This window comes from Micromys minutus, assembly GCF_963924665.1.
Source record: "Micromys minutus genome assembly, chromosome: 2".
Classification (NCBI taxonomy): domain Eukaryota; kingdom Metazoa; phylum Chordata; class Mammalia; order Rodentia; family Muridae; genus Micromys; species Micromys minutus.
The window spans coordinates 56,776,099-56,792,559 of NC_137971.1; the positions used below are offsets into that span (position 1 = coordinate 56,776,099).

Below are 16,461 nucleotides of genomic sequence, written 5' to 3' on the forward strand. Positions count from 1 at the left end.
GGTTGAGGGTGTGGCTAAAATAGGGCGGGGCGAGCAAAGAGGTATATAAAACCTTCAAGGAGCCAGAGATCACACTCAGACGTGGAGCCTTGACAGCTGCCTGGTTTGGTTGGGACTCAGAGACCTATCTGCAGTGCTCAGAACTGGTAAGTAATTGGATTTCCTTGGGTCAGTAGTTTGACATAGACAAATTTAGACTCCAGAATAGGACCAAAATGGTCATTTCTGCCTCCTTAGAGGAACCGATAGAAGACCTTAGATGTAATTCCAAGTGAGATTTTAGCTTCACATCAATGTTAGCCTGTTGATATCATTATTATGCTTGATTTTGTGAAAAGGTCGTTCTATGGATTCGAGGCCCGAATCCGTGCCCACCATGGAAGAGAAAATGGACATGTCTTTGGAGGACATCATTCAGCTGAACCGGAGCCAGCCAGGAGGCCGGGGTGGGGGCCGGGGTCGCGGCAGGACCCGGTCCAAGGGCGACCAAGGCATCTCAGAGCAGGCACCTGTGCAGGTGAAAGGAGGCAGCAGGCCTAGGTGGAACCGGCCCGCCATCTTCCGAGGCTTCGCAGGTGGCAGAGGTGGCAGGAACCGGCCAGCAGCATACAGCAGACCTAAACGCCTTCAGGACAAGTGGAGGCAGCATGACCTATTGGACCGCGGCTTCCGGGGTGGAGCCAGTGTGGAGACCTGTGGGAAGCTGCTGGTGTCAAACCTGGACTTCAGAGTGTCAGACGCTGATATACAGGAACTCTTTGCCGAATTTGGAACCTTGAACAAAGCCGCTGTGTGCTATGATCGCTCTGGACGAAGTGTAGGGACAGCACTTGTGCACTTTGAATGGAAAGCCGATGCCCTGAAGGCTATGAAGCAGTACAATGGTGTCCCTTTGGATGGCCGCCCTATGAACATCCAGCTCGTCACATCACAGATCGATACAAGGCGAAGACCCGCACAAAGCATAAACAGAGGTGGCATGACAAGAAATGGTGGCTCTGGGGGTTTTGGTGGTGGAGGCACCAGGAGAGGGACACGTGGAGGCACCAGGGGAAGAGGTAGAGGCACAGGCAGAGACTCAAAGCAGCAGCTTTCTGCAGAGGAGTTGGATGCCCAGCTTGATGCTTATAATGAAATGAGGGACACCAGCTAAACAACCGAGCAAATCCGCACGAGCAACAGGACCCAGGAGCCTCGGGTCTGAGGTCCAGAGGAGGGAGGCTTGAACCCGGACAGTGCAGACAGTGGTGGATTTGTTTTTCTTTTCTTTTACTTTTTTCCTGTTTTAAAATAGGATCTAAGGACTCATGTAAAGGGTTTCTTTTCTTTTTCCCTTAAATTCTGAAACAGATTGTTTTGTACTGAATTGTATTGGAGATACATTTTACTGGTCGCTGTTGTAAAGAAGGTGGTACTTTCAACTTTGCCATAATAAAATTAAAATGTGTGTTAAAAAAATATAAAGGTCTTTCTATGTTGTATACCTCTCCTAGAGACGGCCGTGTTTCTCTAGGTAGGCTGGAAATCAAGTTTCTGCTGACCCAGCAGCCCTTTCAGTGCTAAGATTAACAATAGCATGTTCCCTCCTATTTTCATTCTCAGAAAAACTTGCCTTTGTTTGTTTCTTTGAGATCCTGGCTCAGGATGTAGAGCTGTTGACCATGTATGTTTGATGCCCTTTAGCCACAATAAATAAAAGCACATTTGTGTGTTACTCAAATACCTTACCTTAGGCTTTGCACTGCATCATTTTAAAATAGCTTTGGGGGGATCCGCCCGGAAAGCCCATGTGCTTGGTCCAATGCTCAGGGGCTTTGCCACCTGGAACAGCAGAGACCCGGGAGCACAGGTCAGGTGAGATTGTGCTGTAAGTAACCAAAGCACAGAGAGGGGTAGTTGGAGCACCCCGGAAAAGGTGCCTCCCACAGTAGGGCCGGATACTGGCAGAGGGACTGGGAATCTGCCTTGAACGCTTGGGCTCGCTGACTAAACTCACAGGCCCACAGTTAGGCACAGGCCCTAGTCAGTGGGAACCCAGGTCTAACGTGGAAAGGCAGTGCTTAATGTCCAACTCTACAGATCCTCTTCCACCTAGACCAGATGGTAACCTGGCTCATAGGTCCAGGGAGAGCACACTGGGAGCTCTCAGAGAGCAGAAAGTACTGTGCTATCTGCCAAAGTGTGCTCTTTGGCCTAGGAAAAAAGCCAGGTCCCTGCCAGTAGTACTCAGGACCTGTGGGTACAGGGCTGAGCTCCCAGAGGAGTCTCACAAGTGCTCACACACCTGAGACCACAATGACAGAGCTGATTCACTGCAAACAGAACTCACTGCTTGAATGAATACTCCTCCAGTGTTGTTGGGGTTGTCAGCGGGTACATCCACTCTGGAAATTGGTCTGGCGGTTCCTCAGAAAATTGGACATAGTCCTAACTGAAGACTAAGTAATTCCACTTCTGGCCATATACCCAAGAGATGCTCCAACATATAATAAGGACACATGCACCACCGTGTTCATACCAGCCCTATTTATAATAGACAGAAGCTGGAAAGAACCCACATTCAGATGAATGGATACAAAAATTGTGGTATATTTACAGAGTGGACTAGTATTCAGCTATTAGAAACAATGACTTTATGAAATTCCTAGGAAAATGGATGCATTTAGAGAATATCATCCTGAGTGAGGTAACCCAGCCACAGAAGAACAGACATAATATGCAGTCACTGATAATTGGATACTTGCCACAGAAAGCTCTGATTACCCCAGAAACTACTCACAGGCCATATGAAGCTCCAAACAACAACAACAACAACAACAAAAAGAAGAAGAAAATCTAAAGCCCAAAAAGGGAAAGAGTCAGTCCTTCTTAGTAGAAAAAATTAGTGTAAAGTACCCTCTCAGAGTATGGTATACCTGGACCTCAAATCATTAATAATTCAAGAGCTAAGAATATAGTCATGTGGCAAGTTTTGGTATTCAAAAATTATCATGTTTAATCTATACACACTAATTGTACTGGCTAGATTTTCGTCAACTTGACACATGCTGGAGTTATCACAGAGAAAGGAGCCTCAGTTGAGGAAATGCCTCCATGAGATCCAGCTGTAAGGCATTTTCTCATCTAGTGATCAAGCAGGGAGGGCCCAGCCATTGTGGGTGGTGCCATCCCTGTGCTGGTAGACCTGGTTCTATAAGAAAGCAAGCTGAGCAAGCCAGAGGAAGCAAGCCTGTAAGTGCCATCTCTCCATGGCCGCTTCATCAGCTCCTGCTTCCTGACCTGCTTCAGTTCCTGTTCTGACTTCCTCTAATGATGAACAGCAATATGGAAGCATAAGCTGAATAAACCTCTTTCTCCACAACTTGCTCCTTGGTCATGATATTTGTGCAGGGATAGATACCCTGACTAAGTCAGCAAGAAAACTCTGACTGTTTACAAGTTATGTGTTGTTCTACATATACTTTATCTTTATGGTAACTAGTAAGATTTCAATGCATACTGTGAAACCTCTAAAAGAATTAAGTGCTGACAAAAATATATTCACATAGTTTTATGAGAAAACGCTTTTAAAAAATCTGTACATGGATCTCTCTTTTTAAAATAAAGTTGTATAAAAAATAGCTTTGGTTTTGGATAGGGTCTGTTTTGGGGCTGGGAATAGGTTGAAAACTCTAGGAACCCAATTTCATCATTCTACATAGTGGGAATTCAATATTGATCCACAACACGTTGGTTTGTGTATGTGTGTGTGTTTTGGGGGGGTGATCATTGACATTTCACTGAAAAAACCCTGTAACTCATGCAGTGAACTTATTGCTTGGTATTCACAAAACCAAAATTTACATATCATTGCATAATTGAGACAGATGGAGGCATGCATGTATTCCTAGAAATGTAAGTTCGTGTGAAGGCTCAGAAATCCAATGTCATTTTTTGCTTTAATAGAAGGTATGAGAAGAGCTAGCACTGAATTAGGATGTTCTCAAAACAATTTAAAAAGTATGTTATGGAGGGACATGGAAACCCTGGGTTTTAGAATGTTGGAGGGCATTTCAGAAAGATAGGATCATTGGGCATGTAGAGATTCTCAGTGGTTACTGGGCATAGAGCAAAGCTGTAGGATTAGATGATGTCTTTGTTAGGGTTTACTGCTATGAACAGACACCATGACCAAGGCAAGTCTCATCAATAACAATATTTAATTGTGGCCAGCTTGAACATTCAGAGGTTCAGTCCATTATTATCCAAGTAGGAGCATGGCAGCAATCAGGCAGGCATTGTGCAGGAGAAGAGGAGAGTTCTACATTTTTATCCAAGGAAGCCAGGTACAGACTGGATAACCTCAGGCAGCTTGGAGGAGGGTCTGCTAGCCCACCCCCACTGTGACACACTTGCTCCAGCAAGGCCACAGTTTGTAATAATTCTACCCTCTGGGCCAAGCATATGCCAACCACCACATTCCACTCCCTGGTCCACATAGGCTTGTTCAAACACATGTGCCTATGGGGGGCCACACCTAAACATAGCAGAATGAAAAAGTACATTTTGCTCACCTTCCAAAGTCCCCATAATCTGCAGCAGTCTCAACAATGTTAGAAATGCAAAGTTCAAAGTCTCTTCTAAGATCCATCCAATCATTTAACTTGAATTCAGAGCAATACAGGAAAGCAGCTGGGGAAACTCAAAACCCTGCCATCTCCATGGCTGATATCAAAGCAGTCTTCAGATCTCGAACTCCTTTTTCATCTTTGTTGACTGCAACAAATTTCTTTCTCCTGAGCTGGTTCCACCTCTCCTTCACAGCTTTCCTTGGCAGCTATCCTGAGACAGGTCTTCAACATCTTTCAGTGTCCAAGGCAGCTTCAATGATGCAGCTTCTGGTTTCAATATCTGGGAACCACACATGATCTTCTGATTGCTTCAAAGGGCTGGCATCATTTCTCAAGCTCTGCCCTCTGTAGCACTTTAAGATCAGGTTGATCCACTATACTGTTTTTGTTGGTTTTGGTGATCATCCATAGATAGTACTGGCATCTCCAATACCCTGGGGTCTTCCACTGCAAGTAGGCCTCACCAATAGCCTCTCCCAGGTTCCCTTCAAGGTGCCAAGACTCAAGTCTTTTTCATGTCTTCTTCATTCCTGGATTTTCCACTATAACTTGCCGTTAGCCATAAGAGAACAAGTTAATAACTAGCAGGTGATCATCCTGAGATGGCCGGCCTCAGGTTATTATATAGTCTGGGACTGGTTCACCCTCTTTGAGGAAATGTGTAAGGGATTCAATTTAGGAAAGATCCCTGCTATTAATATGCTTTTCCCATTATTATTAAACATATATAATAATCATTAAGTTCTAGCACACCCCTTTAGAGCAGATTTCTGCAGATCTCTGAAGATGTACTTTCTTGTAGTGATGATAAATAGACTTAAAATGACTTAAGTCATAAGGATGAGCCATAAGATCCCTAAAGTATAACTGATTATTAAGCTCTTTTATAATGAGACTGCCATTAGGTCAGATCTGAGAGCCAAAACTGCAATGAGAACTTTGCCAGTCTCCTAAGTGACACCTGTTAATTACTCTTAGATTGTCACCAGACTTTCTCCTACTCAGAGCACATTCCAAGAGGTGTAAAACAATTAACCAAAGGTCATAAAAAGGGAACCCATGATTTATTATAGGTGCTAGTACAGAGAATAAAATATTGACTGGGTTTATCTATCTATACAAAGCTTCACTGAAAATTTACTTCTGGTTTTAAAACTTCAGTGAATCTGTGGAGCTGAGACACCTGATGCAAGATTAGCCAGATAATCGCTCCTAATGGATATGCTTGTGAAATTCTCTGTTGTAGACTTTATTTTCAATTTATGATTTGACTTTTGGTGTGAACTTGTGATGAACTTTTTAACATGTGATTGTGTATTCTGAAAGATGTATGGGTATGGAGGACAAGAAGTTATTCATTCTGTCTCCCCACCCCCACCCGGTCCCTATGGAGGATTTTCATAGGACACTTTTACTACTTAGCAATTAACATTATAATCACTTTTCTAAGTGTCCCATTTTCTTCCTGTGACTACCCACTAGCTGACTAAAAGTTAGATGTCTGCAGTTTCAGCTGAGCTAGTACAAAGTCTATTTACTTAATCCCTTGCTGTTTTAGGAAGAGGTGCTAAGTGACAGAGACTGCACTCTCTGGCCTCAAGATACCACAGAAGGAAGGTCAGGTACAATAGCATAGTAACTTAGACTTAGATAGTAAAATTTATTATACTGCAACCCTCAATATCTCGAAAGACTTGACCTTTTTCTTGAATCTCATAAGACCAAATCTCACCCTCCAGCAAAGCTCTTCCTCCTTGGCTGTCACAAGAAGAATGAGCCCCCCATGCTGGGGCTGGCTCCTATCAACCTTATCCTTTCATCAGTGGCCTTCCATGGACTTTCACAGTGCCAAGCCTCAGCTGTCTTTCATGACACCTTCAAGACCAGTGGCACATGGGTGACTCTTAAATATCACAAAGTACAGCTGCAGCATGAGGTACAACCCTGGCTTTCTCTGAAACACACTTCTTCCTGCTCTCAGGAAACACTTCCCAGAAGATTCGACCTCAGTCTGTTCTTCATCCCCTCTAAAGTTTCAGTTCCAGATCGCCCGCATCAATTATCTAATAGCCTCCATCTACCCTTCACTAGAAAGCCAGAAACACATAGCCAAAATTGCCAAGTCCTTCTGCTTGCAGAAGCTGGAAAATGGCCCTCTAGTTCTGTTACATTGTCCCTTGCTTCCTCTTTTCCAGGTCCTTCATTGATTTAGCTCAGCTGTACTGGATCTTGCTCTGTCGATTGACCTTGAACTCAGAAACCTGCAGGTTTATCTCTAAGGATTAAAGGTGTGTACCACCATCCTGGATTTAAGCTTCTCTTCACCCAGAGGTTGCCTGTCTCAGGCTGATCTTTAACTCAGAAATCTGCTTGACTTTATCTCCTGGGATTAAAGTGTGTATGACCATGCCCGGATCTAAACTTAGGTTGGTAGGATCTTGCAAAAGGATTGCTAGAACTTAGATTTCTGAAACAACCCTTGCTTCACAGCAAGACCACTTCCTGTACCACACTCAAAAGCACGTGACAATTAAGCAACGGAAGAAAAATAATCCTCAGTTTCAGTGATTTTTTTTTTTAATTAACAAGAGAAATACTTGAGAGATGGTGTGGTGTGGAGATATTTTCACAGAGAGCTCTGATTCAATGACTGAAGAGGATGAATGTTACATAGAGATTAAAGTAATGTGGAATGTAACCAACCAATCCATTTCCAGGTTGAGGTTTAGGGTGTGGCTACAATAGGGCGGGGCGAGCAGAGAGGTATATAAAACCTTCATTGGAGCCAGAGATCACACTCAGACGTGGAGCCTTGACAGCTGCCTGGTTTGGTTGGGACTCAGAGACCTATCTGCAGTGCTCAGAACTGGTAAGTAATTGGATTTCCTTGGGTCAGGTAGTTTGACATAGACAAATTTAGACTCCAGAATAGGACCAAAATGGTCATTTCTGCCTCCTTAGAGGAACCGATAGAAGACCTTAGATGTAATTCCAAATGAGATTTTAGCTTCACATCAATATTAGCCTGTTGATATCATTATTATGCTTGATTTTGTTAAAAGGTCGTTCTATGGATACGAGGCCCGAATCTGTGCCCACCATGGAAGACAAAATGGACATGTCTTTGGAGGACATCATTCAGCTGAACCGGAGCCAGCCAGGATGCCGCGGTGTTGACCGGGGTCGCGGCAGGACTGGGTCCAAGGGCTACCAAGGTAGTGCAGAGCAGGCACCTGTGCAGGTGAAAGGAGGCAGCAGGCCTAGGTGGAACCGGCCCGCCATCTTCCGAGGCTTCGCAGGTGGCAGAGGCAGCAGGAACCGGCCAGCAGCATACAGCAGACCTAAATGCCTTCAGGACAAGTGGAGGCAGCATGACCTATTGGACCGCGGCTTCCGGGGTGGAGCCAGTGTGGAGACCTGTGGGAAGCTGCTGGTGTCAAACCTGGACTTCAGAGTGTCAGACGCTGATATACAGGAACTCTTTGCCGAATTTGGAACCTTGAACAAAGCCGCTGTGTGCTATGACCGCTCTGGACGAAGTGTAGGGACAGCACTTGTGCACTTTGAATGGAAAGCCGATGCCCTGAAGGCTATGAAGCAGTACAATGGTGTCCCTTTGGATGGCCGCCCTATGAACATCCAGCTCGTCACATCACAGATCGATACAAGGCGAAGACCCGCACAAAGCATAAACAGAGGTGGCATGACAAGAAATGGTGGCTCTGGGGGTTTTGGTGGTGGAGGCACCAGGAGAGGGACACGTGGAGGCACCAGGGGAAGAGGTAGAGGCACAGGCAGAGACTCAAAGCAGCAGCTTTCTGCAGAGGAGTTGGATGCCCAGCTTCATGCTTATAAGGAAATGAGGGACACCAGCTAAACAACCGAGCAAATCCGCACGAGCAACAGGACCCAGGAGCCTCGTGTCTGACGTCCAGAGGAGGGAGGCTTGAACCCGGACAGTGCAGACAGTGGTGGATTTGTTTTTCTTTTCTTTTACTTTTTTCCTGTTTTAAAATAGGATCTAAGGACTCATGTAAAGGGTTTCTTTTCTTTTTCCCTTAAATTCTGAAACAGATTGTTTTGTACTGATTTGTATTGGAGATACATTTTACTGGTCGCTGTTGTAAAGAATGTGGTACTTTCAACTTTGCCATAATAAAATTAAAATGTGTGTTAAAAAAATAGCAAAGGTCTTTCTGTGTTGTATACCTCTCCTAGAAACGGCCCTGTTTCTCTAGGTAGACTGGAAATCATGATTCCGCTGACCCAGCAGCCTCTTCAGGGCTAAGATTAACAATAGCATGTTCCCTCCTATTTTCATTCTCAGAAAAACTTGCCTTTGTTTGTTTCTTTGAGATCCTGGCTCAGGATGTAGAGCTGTTGACCATGTATGTTTGATGCCCTTTAGCCACAATAAATAAAAGCACATTTGTGTGTTACTCAAATACCTTACCTTAGGCTTTGCACTGCATCATTTTAAAATAGCTTTGGGGGGATTCGCCCGGAAAGCCCATGTGCTTGGTCCAATGCTCAGGGGCTTTGCCACCTGGAACAGCATTGACCCGGGAGCACAGGTCAGGTGAGATTGTGCTGTAAGTAACCAAAGCACAGAGAGGGGTAGTTGGAGCACTCCGGAAAATGTGCCTCCCACAGTAGGGCCGGATACTGGCAGAGGGACTGGGAATCTGCCTTGAACGCTTGGGCTCGCTGACTAAATTCACAGGCCCACAGTTAGGCACAGGCCCTAGTCAGTGGGAACCCAGGTCTGCTGTGGAAAGGCAGTGCTTAATGTCCAACTCTACAGATCCTCTTCCACCTAGACCAGATGGTAACCTGGCTCCTAGGTCCAGGGAGAGCACACTGGGAGCTCACAGAGAGCAGAAAGTACTGTGCTATCTGCCAAAGTGTGCTCTTTGGCCTAGGAAAAAAGCCAGGTCCCTGCCAGTAGTACTCAGGACCTGTGGGTACAGGGCTGAGCTCCCAGAGGAGTCTCACAAGTGCTCACACACCTGAGACCACAATGACAGAGCTGATTCACTGCAAACAGAACTCACTGCTTGAATGAATACTCCTCCAGTGTTGTTGGGGTTGTCAGCGGGTACATCCACTCTGGAAATTGGTCTGGCGGTTCCTCAGAAAATTGGACATAGTCCTAACTGAAGACCAAGTAATTCCACTTCTGGCCATATACCCAAGAGATGCTCCAACATATAATAAGGACACATGCACCACCGTATTCATACCAGCCCTATTTATAATAGACAGAAGCTGGAAAGAACCCACATTCAGATGAATGGATACAAAAATTGTGGTATATTTACAGAGTGGACTAGTATTCAGCTATTAGAAACAATGACTTTATGAAATTCCTAGGAAAATGGATGCATCTAGAGAATATCATCCTGAGTGAGGTAACCCAGCCACAGAAGAACAGACATAATATGCAGTCACTGATAATTGGATACTTGCCACAGAAATCTCTGAATACCCCAGAAACTACTCACAGGCCATATGAAGCTCCAAACAACAACAACAACAACAACAAAAAGAAGAAGAAAATCTAAAGCCCAAAAAGGGAAAGAGTCAGTCCTTCTTAGTAGAAAAAATTAGTGTAAAGTACCCTCTCAGAGTATGGTATACCTGGACCTCAAATCATTAATAATTCAAGAGCTAAGAATATAGTCATGTGGCAAGTTTTGGTATTCAAAAATTATCATGTTTAATCTATACACACTAATTGTACTGGCTAGATTTTCGTCAACTTGACACATGCTGGAGTTATCACAGAGAAAGGAGCCTCAGTTGAGGAAATGCCTCCATGAGATCCAGCTGTAAGGCATTTTCTCATCTAGTGATCAAGCAGGGAGGGCCCAGCCATTGTGGGTGGTGCCATCCCTGTGCTGGTAGACCTGGTTCTATAAGAAAGCAAGCTGAGCAAGCCAGAGGAAGCAAGCCTGTAAGTGCCATCTCTCCATGGCCGCTGCATCAGCTCCTGCTTCCTGACCTGCTTCAGTTCCTGTTCTGACTTCCTCTAATGATGAACAGCAATATGGAAGCATAAGCTGAATAAACCTCTTTCTCCACAACTTGCTCCTTGGTCATGATATTTGTGCAGGGATAGATACCCTGACTAAGTCAGCAAGAAAACTCTGACTGTTTACAAGTTATGTGTTGTTCTACATATACTTTATCTTTATGGTAACTAGTAAGATTTCAATGCATACTGTGAAACCTCTAAAAGAATTAAGTGCTGACAAAAATATATTCACATAGTTTTATGAGAAAACGCTTTTAAAAAATCTGTACATGGATCTCTCTTTTTAAAATAAAGTTGTATAAAAAATAGCTTTGGTTTTGGATAGGGTCTGTTTTGGGGCTGGGAAAAGGTTGAAAACTCTAGGAACCCAATTTCATCATTCTACATAGTGGGAATTCAATATTGATCCACAACACGTTGGTTTGTGTATGTGTGTGTGTTTTGGGGGGGTGATCATTGACATTTCACTGAAAAAACCCTGTAACTCATGCAGTGAACTTATTGCTTGGTATTCACAAAACCAAAATTTACATATCATTGCATAATTGAGACAGATGGAGGCATGCATGTATTCCTAGAAATGTAAGTTCGTGTGAAGGCTCAGAAATCCAATGTCATTTTTTGCTTTAATAGAAGGTATGAGACAAGCTAGCACTGAATTAGGATGTTCTCAAAACAATTTAAAAAGTATGTTATGGAGGGACATGGAAACCCTGGGTTTTAGAATGTTGGAGGGCATTTCAGAAAGATAGGATCACTGGGCATGTAGAGATTCTCAGTGGTTACTGGGCATAGAGCAAAGCTGTAGGATTAGATGATGTCTTTGTTAGGGTTTACTGCTATGAACAGACACCATGACCAAGGCAAGTCTCATCAATAACAATATTTAATTGTGGCCAGCTTGAACATTCAGAGGTTCAGTCCATTATCATCCAAGTAGGAGCATGGCAGCAATCAGGCAGGCATTGTGCAGGAGGAGAGGAGAGTTCTACATTTTTATCCAAAGGAAGCCAGGTACAGACTGGATAACCTCAGGCAGCTTGGAGGAGGGTCTGCTAGCCCACCCCCACTGTGACACACTTGCTCCAGCAAGGCCACAGTTTGTAATAATTCCACCCTCTGGGCCAAGCATATGCCAACCACCACATTCCACTCCCTGGCCCACATAGGCTTGTTCAAACACATGAGCCTATGGGGGGCCACACCTAATCATAGCAGAATGAAAAAGTACATTTAGCTCACCTTCCAAAGTCCCCATAATCTGCAGCAGTCTCAACAATGTTAGAAGTGCAAATTTCAAAGTCTCTTCTAAGATCCATCCAATCATTTAACTTGAATTCAGAGCAATACAGGAAAGCAGCTGGGGAAACTCCAAACCCTGCCATCTCCATGTCTGATATCAAAGCAGTCTTCAGATCTCTAACTCCTTTTTCATCTTTGTTGACTGCAACAAATTTCTTTCTCCTGAGCTGGTTCCACTTCTCCTTCACAGCTTTCCTTGGCAGCTATCCTGAGACAGGTCTTCAACATCTTTCAGTCTCCAAGGCAGCTTCAATGATGCAGCTTCTGGTTTCAATATCTGGGAACCACACATGATCTTCTGGATTGCTTCAAAGGGCTGGCATCATTTCTCAAGCTCTGCCCTCTGTAGCACTTTAAGATCAGGTTGATCCACTATACTGTTTTTGTTGGTTTTGGTGATCATCCATAGATAGTACTGGCATCTCCAATACCCTGGGGTCTTCCACTGCAAGTAGGCCTCACCAATAGCCTCTCCCGGGTTCCCTTCAAGGTGCCAAGACTCAAGTCTTTTTCAGGTCTTCTTCATTCCTGGATTTTCCACTATAACTTGCCGTTAGCCATAAGAGAACAAGTTAATAACTAGCAGGTGATCATCCTGAGATGGCCGGCCTCAGGTTATTATATAGTCTGGGACTGGTTCTCCCTCTTAGAGGAAATGTGTAAGGGATTCAATTTAGGAAAGATTCCGGCTATTAATATGCTTTTCCCATTATTATTAAACATATATAATAATCATTAAGTTCTAGCACACCCCTTTAGAGCAGATTTCTGCAGATCTCTGAAGATGTACTTTCTTGTAGTGATGATAAATAGACTTAAAATGACTTAAGTCATAAGGATGAGCCATAAGATCCCTAAAGTATAACTGATTATTAAGCTCTTTTATAATGAGACTGCCATTAGGTCAGATCTGAGAGCCAAAACTGCAATGAGAACTTTGCCAGTCTCCTAAGTGACACCTGTTAATTACTCTTAGATTGTCACCAGACTTTCTCCTACTCAGAGCACATTCCAAGAGGTGTAAAACAATTAACCAAAGGTCATAAAAAGGGAACCCATGATTTATTATAGGTGCTACTACAGAGAATAAAATATTGACTGGGTTTATCTATCTATACAAAGCTTCACTGAAAATTTACTTCTGGTTTTAAAACTTCAGTGAATCTGTGGAGCTGAGACACCTGATGCAAGATTAGCCAGATAATCACTCCTAATGGATATGCTTGTGAAATTCTCTGTAGTAGACTTTATTTTCAATTTATGATTTGACTTTTGGTGTGAACTTGTGATGAACTTTTTAACATGTGATTGTGTATTCTGAAAGATGTATGGGTATGGAGGACAAGAAGTTATTCATTCTGTCTCCCCACCCCCACCCGGTCCCTATGGAGGATTTTCATAGGACACTTTTACTACTTAGCAATTAACATTATATTCACTTATCTAAGTGTCCCATTTTCTTCCTGTGAATACCCACTAGCTGACTAAAAGTTAGAGGTCTGCAGTTTCAGCTGAGCTAGTAAAAAGTCTATTTACTTAATCCCTTGCTGTTTTAGGAAGAGGTGCTAAGTGACAGAGACTGCACTCTCTGGCCTCAAGAGACCACAGAAGGCAGGTCAGGTACAATAGCATAGTAACTTAGACTTAGATAGTAAAATTTATTATACTGCAATCCTCAATATCTCCAAAACTTGACCTTTTTCTTGAATCTCATAAGACAAAATCTCACCCTCCAGCAAAGCTCTTCCTCCTTGGCTGTCACAAGAAGAATGAGCCCCCCAAGCTGGGGCTGGCTCCTATCAACCTTATCCTTTCATCAGTGGCCTTCCATGGACTTTCAAAGTGCCAAGCCTCAGCTGTCTTTCATGACACCTTCAAGACCAGTGGCACATGGGTGACTCTTAAATATCACAAAGTACAGCTGCAGCATGAGGTACAACCCTGGCTTTCTCTGAAACACACTTCTTCCTGCTCTCAGGAAACACTTCCCAGAAGATTCAACCTCAGTCTGTTCTTCATCCCCTCTAAAGTTTCAGTTCCAGATCGCCCGCATCAATTATCTAATAGCCTCCATCTACCCTTCACTAGAAAGCCAGAAACACATAGCCAAAATTGCCAAGTCCTTCTGCTTGCAGAAGCTGGAAAAGCCCTCTAGTTCTGTTACATTGTCCCTTGCTTCCTCTTTTCCAGGTCCTTCATTGATTAAGCTCAGCTGTACTGGATCTTGCTCTGTCGATTGACCTTGAACTCAGAAACCTGCAGGCTTATATCTAAGGATTAAAGGTGTGTACCACCATCCTGGATTTAAGCTTCTCTTCACCCAGAGGTTTCCTGTCTCAGGCTGATCTTTAACTCAGAAATCTGCTTAACTTTATCTCCTGGGATTAAAGTGTGTATGACCATGCCCGGATCTAAACTTAGGTGGGTAGGATCTTGCAAAAGGATTGCTAGAACTTAGATTTCTGAAACAACCCTTGCTTCACAGCAAGACCACTTCCTGTACCACACTCAAAAGCACGTGACAATTAAGCAACGGAAGAAAAATAATCCTCAGTTTCAGTGATTATTATTTTTTTAATTAACAAGGGAAATACTTGAGAGATGGTGTGGTGTGGAGATATTTTCACAGAGAGCTCTGATTCAATGACTGAAGAGGATGAATGTTACATAGAGATTAAAGTAATGTGGAATGTAACCAACCAATCCATTTCCAGGTTGAGGTTTAGGGTGTGGCTACAATAGGGCGGGGCGAGCAGAGAGGTATATAAAACCTTCATTGGAGCCAGAGATCACACTCAGACGTGGAGCCTTGACAGCTGCCTGGTTTGGTTGGGACTCAGAGACCTATCTGCAGTGCTCAGAACTGGTAAGTAATTGGATTTCCTTGGGTCAGGTAGTTTGACATAGACAAATTTAGACTCCAGAATAGGACCAAAATGGTCATTTCTGCCTCCTTAGAGGAACCGATAGAAGACCTTAGATGTAATTCCAAATGAGATTTTAGCTTCACATCAATATTAGCCTGTTGATATCATTATTATGCTTGATTTTGTTAAAAGGTCGTTCTATGGATACGAGGCCCGAATCTGTGCCCACCATGGAAGACAAAATGGACATGTCTTTGGAGGACATCATTCAGCTGAACCGGAGCCAGCCAGGATGCCGCGGTGTTGACCGGGGTCGCGGCAGGACTGGGTCCAAGGGCTACCAAGGTAGTGCAGAGCAGGCACCTGTGCAGGTGAAAGGAGGCAGCAGGCCTAGGTGGAACCGGCCCGCCATCTTCCGAGGCTTCGCAGGTGGCAGAGGCAGCAGGAACCGGCCAGCAGCATACAGCAGACCTAAATGCCTTCAGGACAAGTGGAGGCAGCATGACCTATTGGACCGCGGCTTCCGGGGTGGAGCCAGTGTGGAGACCTGTGGGAAGCTGCTGGTGTCAAACCTGGACTTCAGAGTGTCAGACGCTGATATACAGGAACTCTTTGCCGAATTTGGAACCTTGAACAAAGCCGCTGTGTGCTATGACCGCTCTGGACGAAGTGTAGGGACAGCACTTGTGCACTTTGAATGGAAAGCCGATGCCCTGAAGGCTATGAAGCAGTACAATGGTGTCCCTTTGGATGGCCGCCCTATGAACATCCAGCTCGTCACATCACAGATCGATACAAGGCGAAGACCCGCACAAAGCATAAACAGAGGTGGCATGACAAGAAATGGTGGCTCTGGGGGTTTTGGTGGTGGAGGCACCAGGAGAGGGACACGTGGAGGCACCAGGGGAAGAGGTAGAGGCACAGGCAGAGACTCAAAGCAGCAGCTTTCTGCAGAGGAGTTGGATGCCCAGCTTCATGCTTATAATGAAATGATGGACACCAGCTAAACAACCGAGCAAATCCGCACGAGCAACAGGACCCAGGAGCCTCCTGTCTGACGTCCAGAGGAGGGAGGCTTGAACCCGGACAGTGCAGACAGTGGTGGAATTGTTTTTCTTTTCTTTTACTTTTTTCCTGTTTTAAAATAGGATCTAAGGACTCATGTAAAGGGTTTCTTTTCTTTTACCCTTAAATTCTGAAACAGATTGTTTTGTACTGAATTGTATTGGAGATACATTTTACTGGTCGCTGTTGTAAAGAAGGTGGTACTTTCAACTTTGCCATAATAAAATAAAAATGTGTGTTAAAAAAATAGAAAGGTCTTTCTGTGTTGTATACCTCTCCTAGAAACGGCCGCGTTTCTCTAGGTAGGCTGGAAATCAAGATTCCGCTGACTCAGCAGCCTCTTCAGTGCTAAGATTAACAATAGCATGTTCCCTCCTATTTTCATTCTCAGAAAAACTTGCCTGTGTTCGTTTCTGTGAGGTCCTGGCTCAGGATGTAGAGCTGTTGACCATGTATGTTTGATCCCCTTTAGCCACAATAAATAAAAGCATATTTGTGTGTTACTCAAATACCTTACCTTAGGCTTTGCACTGCATCATTTTAAAATAGCTTTGGGGGATCCGCCCGTAAAGCCCATATG

The 16,461-nt window shown here is 44.1% G+C and overlaps 3 protein-coding genes across 3 annotated transcripts; all 3 read left to right on the forward strand.

Moving 5' to 3' along the window:
• Nucleotides 1–376: 376 nt before the first annotated feature.
• Nucleotides 377–1,153, forward strand: LOC308416075 (THO complex subunit 4-like; the record flags this gene model as incomplete). The annotated part of the gene is made up of 1 exon (XM_080911099.1): nt 377–1,153. One exon carries the CDS (start codon nt 377–379, stop codon nt 1,151–1,153), a length of 777 nt encoding a protein of 258 aa, XP_080767225.1.
• Nucleotides 1,154–7,710: 6,557 nt separating this feature from the next.
• On the forward strand, nt 7,711–8,487 carry LOC308418239 (THO complex subunit 4-like; the record flags this gene model as incomplete). Its single annotated transcript, XM_080913624.1, has 1 exon — nt 7,711–8,487. One exon carries the CDS (start codon nt 7,711–7,713, stop codon nt 8,485–8,487), a length of 777 nt encoding a protein of 258 aa, XP_080769750.1.
• A 6,559-nt stretch (nt 8,488–15,046) lies between these two features.
• On the forward strand, nt 15,047–15,823 carry LOC308416618 (THO complex subunit 4-like; the record flags this gene model as incomplete). The annotated part of the gene is made up of 1 exon (XM_080911663.1): nt 15,047–15,823. The coding sequence occupies one exon, from the start codon at nt 15,047–15,049 to the stop codon at nt 15,821–15,823; it is 777 nt and encodes a 258-aa protein (XP_080767789.1).
• Between the last annotated feature and the right edge of the window lie 638 nt (nt 15,824–16,461).